The sequence below is a fragment of the Merops nubicus genome, unplaced genomic scaffold (assembly GCF_000691845.1).
Source record: "Merops nubicus isolate BGI_N331 unplaced genomic scaffold, ASM69184v1 scaffold19574, whole genome shotgun sequence".
Taxonomy (NCBI): Eukaryota; Metazoa; Chordata; class Aves; order Coraciiformes; family Meropidae; genus Merops; species Merops nubicus.
The window spans coordinates 1-3,064 of NW_008606482.1; the positions used below are offsets into that span (position 1 = coordinate 1).

The window sequence follows — 3,064 nt, forward strand, 5'->3', positions numbered from 1 at the left end:
TAAACCCAAACCTTGTGGAGTGCAGCCTGGCCAGCAGATGAGGGCTGCTGAGCTAAGGGCTCAGATTTTTGTCCCATCTCTGCTGCTTCCTGATCTAGCCCAGTTCCAGTTTTTCAGTACTTGCTCACCTCCCTAGTCCTTGAAAAGAATGGAGCTGGGAAAATTGGGAGTGACTAAACCTGCCCCTCCCAGCCCCTGCAGGCAGAGCAGCAGGCTCCCGGCTCTGTTCTCAGTTGCAGGGAGGAACTGGCTCCCTTCTCTGGGTGCTTGCTGGAGCATCCCATGCTCTTCAGTAGGTTTTCCCATTTTTTGTGCCAAGTGAGGCCTTTCTCCTGCAGGACCCCCCTCTGTGACGTTCACAGTGTCAGCAGTTGGCACCAAGATCCCTGTGCTGGGAGCAGGAATTCCAGGAGCTACACCTGGCAGATGTTATAATGAACTCCTGGCTGGTCAAGTAGAGTTTCCTCAATCATTTCAATCACATGATCTTTGGGATGCAGACGTGAGGCCTCTGCAGAGGGAAGCTTCTCTGTGTGGCTCACTGGATCTTGCTGCAAGAAAAGGAAAAATACAGTTTTACTTTCCTGAGGGAGCAGGTGTGTGTGTCTGCACAGAGTGGCTGCATCTCCTGCCTCGCCCTGCTCTCCAGAGGAGCTGTACCTACCCGGGGGGGCTTTGGGGCAAAGTCTTTCTGGCAGACGTGTGCGATGATGCCAGCAGCCAGAGCATCACCCAGGACGTTGGTCATGGTTCGAAATCGATCCCTGGGGGGGAGAGAGCCGTGAGGATGCAGTTGGTGGCCACACTCAACACTCCTGGGGTCTTCTAGGGCTTTAGAACACATCAGCCTCCATCCCTCATGTCTGTACTGCTGGGTTTGGTAAGGGCAAGGTGAGACAAGGGCAGTATTGCAGCTACAGAGCAGAAATGGGACGAGCAGTGTCTGTGTGAGCCCAGTGCCATGGGCGTGGGGCTGCCTTCGTCTCACTGCTCCTGTCTCTAGTGCATGGACCTCCCTGGGTCACTTCCCACACTGGTGCATCCTCATGAGTTTTACCCAGTGGGGTGGTGAGCTGCCTCAGGGAGCTGTGGAACTCCTGAGATGCTGCTCAGGGAGGAAATCCTGTTCATCTACCCACGGCACTTGTTTATCCCAGCACCCCTCTAATCAGTGCCAGCTTGTGATGGTGCTGAGCACCCTGTGGTGCTTAAAAGACTGAACTTGCTCTGTGCTCTGATTTGACAGATTGCACCTGAAAAGTTAAGCTTCCTTTTTTTTTGTGAAAGAAAGAGAAGCAGCCCAGGTCCTGAGTGCTGTCTCCTCTCTGACCAGGGGGGCTGTGAAGTGCAAACCAATAACCCACGTGTCACGTGCACAGAGTCAGTGTCTCCTCTGTGTTCTTCACTTTTTCACCCAGCTAATTTGCTTTGGTTTTATCTTAGTCCCTTAAAACATTTCACAAGCCACTTGGGTTTGGCTTCCATGCTGGTTTTCTGTTACTAATGCAATCATCATTTTTTGTCTCAAGATCAGTCTGGTCTTCATCGATGAAGGTGAAGATGATCTCACTGGAAGACACGTTCTTGGTGTTGGATCAGTCCTTTGAAAATGTTTTAGAAACACCAGAGGTGCTTTGGTCCTGCTGACTACGGGTTTGAGAGAGAAGCTGCTCATTAAATGCAAAATCTGTTCAAGACTTTACTTTCTGCTGGGGTTTGGTGTGTAGCCAACGTGTACTTTATCTTGCTGCTGTTCTGTTGTGACATCTCTCTCTCTTTTCTATTTTTTGGTTGTAAGAATGCCCATGTTTCAGAAATGGAAGCAGCAAACCAGATGAGCACGTGTTGTAATTAATTACTGGTGGTTTATGGTTTATTATTTGTTTCTCTGAGTTTGCTTTTTCTTTTCCTGGAGATCGTGCTTTTTTCCTAAACACTTGCATGTTTCCACCCCTTTTGTCACTCTTGTGCTGTTAGCATCTTCCTGGCCAATTTTAATTTCTCCTTGTATGAAGCCAGACACCTTCCACGCTGCCTTACCAACCTTGTTCCTCATCCAGGGATAATATTCCACCAAAACCAACACTGTGTCACCCCCCACTTCACCCTGACTCTTGTGCTGTCCCTTCTTCTTTGTCCCCAGCATGGACAGCTTGGAGAAGACCTGAGGTGTTCCAAGGGAATACATTAACTAGCAGCCTTGCAGAGTAATGCTTCATGAAGGTGAGACTATGCACCTACCTTCCTCCTTTCCTGCCTCTGGCCATGGAAAAAGTGGCATCCCTGAGCTCTCCTTAAAGTATAAATGTTTCAGAAAGATTTTGCAATGTTTTGTCTCCAACAAGGATTTACTGTAGGATCAGGAGTTTAGGTCAGAGGTCAGTAAGAGCTGGTATTTCAAAGTGGGCACCTGACGAGAGAGTGGCCCAATACCATCAGCACTTCTTCCACATGCAGTCCTCAGTGAGGCACTAGGCAGGGATGGGCTCCTCACAACAGAAACTCCTCAAGTCAAACATCCCCTTAGGAGACTGTTGCCCTATGGGCTATTTCCAGAAAAATACTGGAAAATGTAGAACCTCACACTTGGCTCCTGGCCTTGTTCTGTGCTCCCTTAACCTCTGCTTGCCTCTGAGAGCTGCGTCAGGTGTGACCCCGTGGACTGGCACTGGCACCCCCCTGTGACACAGAATCAGAACCACTGTGGGTGGAGAAGACCTCTGAGATCGTTGAGTCCAACCACTAACCCCACGCTGCCAAGTCCACCCCCAAGCCCTGTCCCCAAGCACCACATCTACACAGCTTTAAACCCCTCCAGGGGTGGGGACTCCAGCACCTCCCTGGGCAGCTGTTCCAATGCCTGAAACCCTTTCAGTGAAAAAGTTCTTCCTCATGTCCTCATTAGGATATCGAGTAATGACAGGACTGGGGGGAATGGGGCCAAGCTGGCAGTGGGCAGATTCAGGCTGGATGTGAGGAAGAAGTTCTTCCCCATGAGAGTGGTGAGACCCTGGAATGGGTTGCCCAGGGAGGGGGTTGAGGCCCCATCCCTGGGGGTCTTTAA

At 50.4% G+C, this 3,064-nt stretch overlaps 1 protein-coding gene across 1 annotated transcript in view; it reads right to left on the bottom strand.

Annotated features, from left to right (window-relative positions):
• Positions 1-413: 413 nt before the first annotated feature.
• Positions 414-3,064, bottom strand: part of LOC103772341 (excitatory amino acid transporter 5-like) — a gene marked incomplete at its 5' end in the record, with an annotated part of 8,839 nt that continues 6,188 nt past the window's right edge. Inside the window, 2 exons of the mRNA XM_008939671.1 lie at positions 414-551; positions 665-764. Of these exons, the coding sequence (XP_008937919.1) occupies positions 414-551; positions 665-764 (238 nt within the window). The remainder of the gene's footprint in view (positions 552-664; positions 765-3,064) is intronic.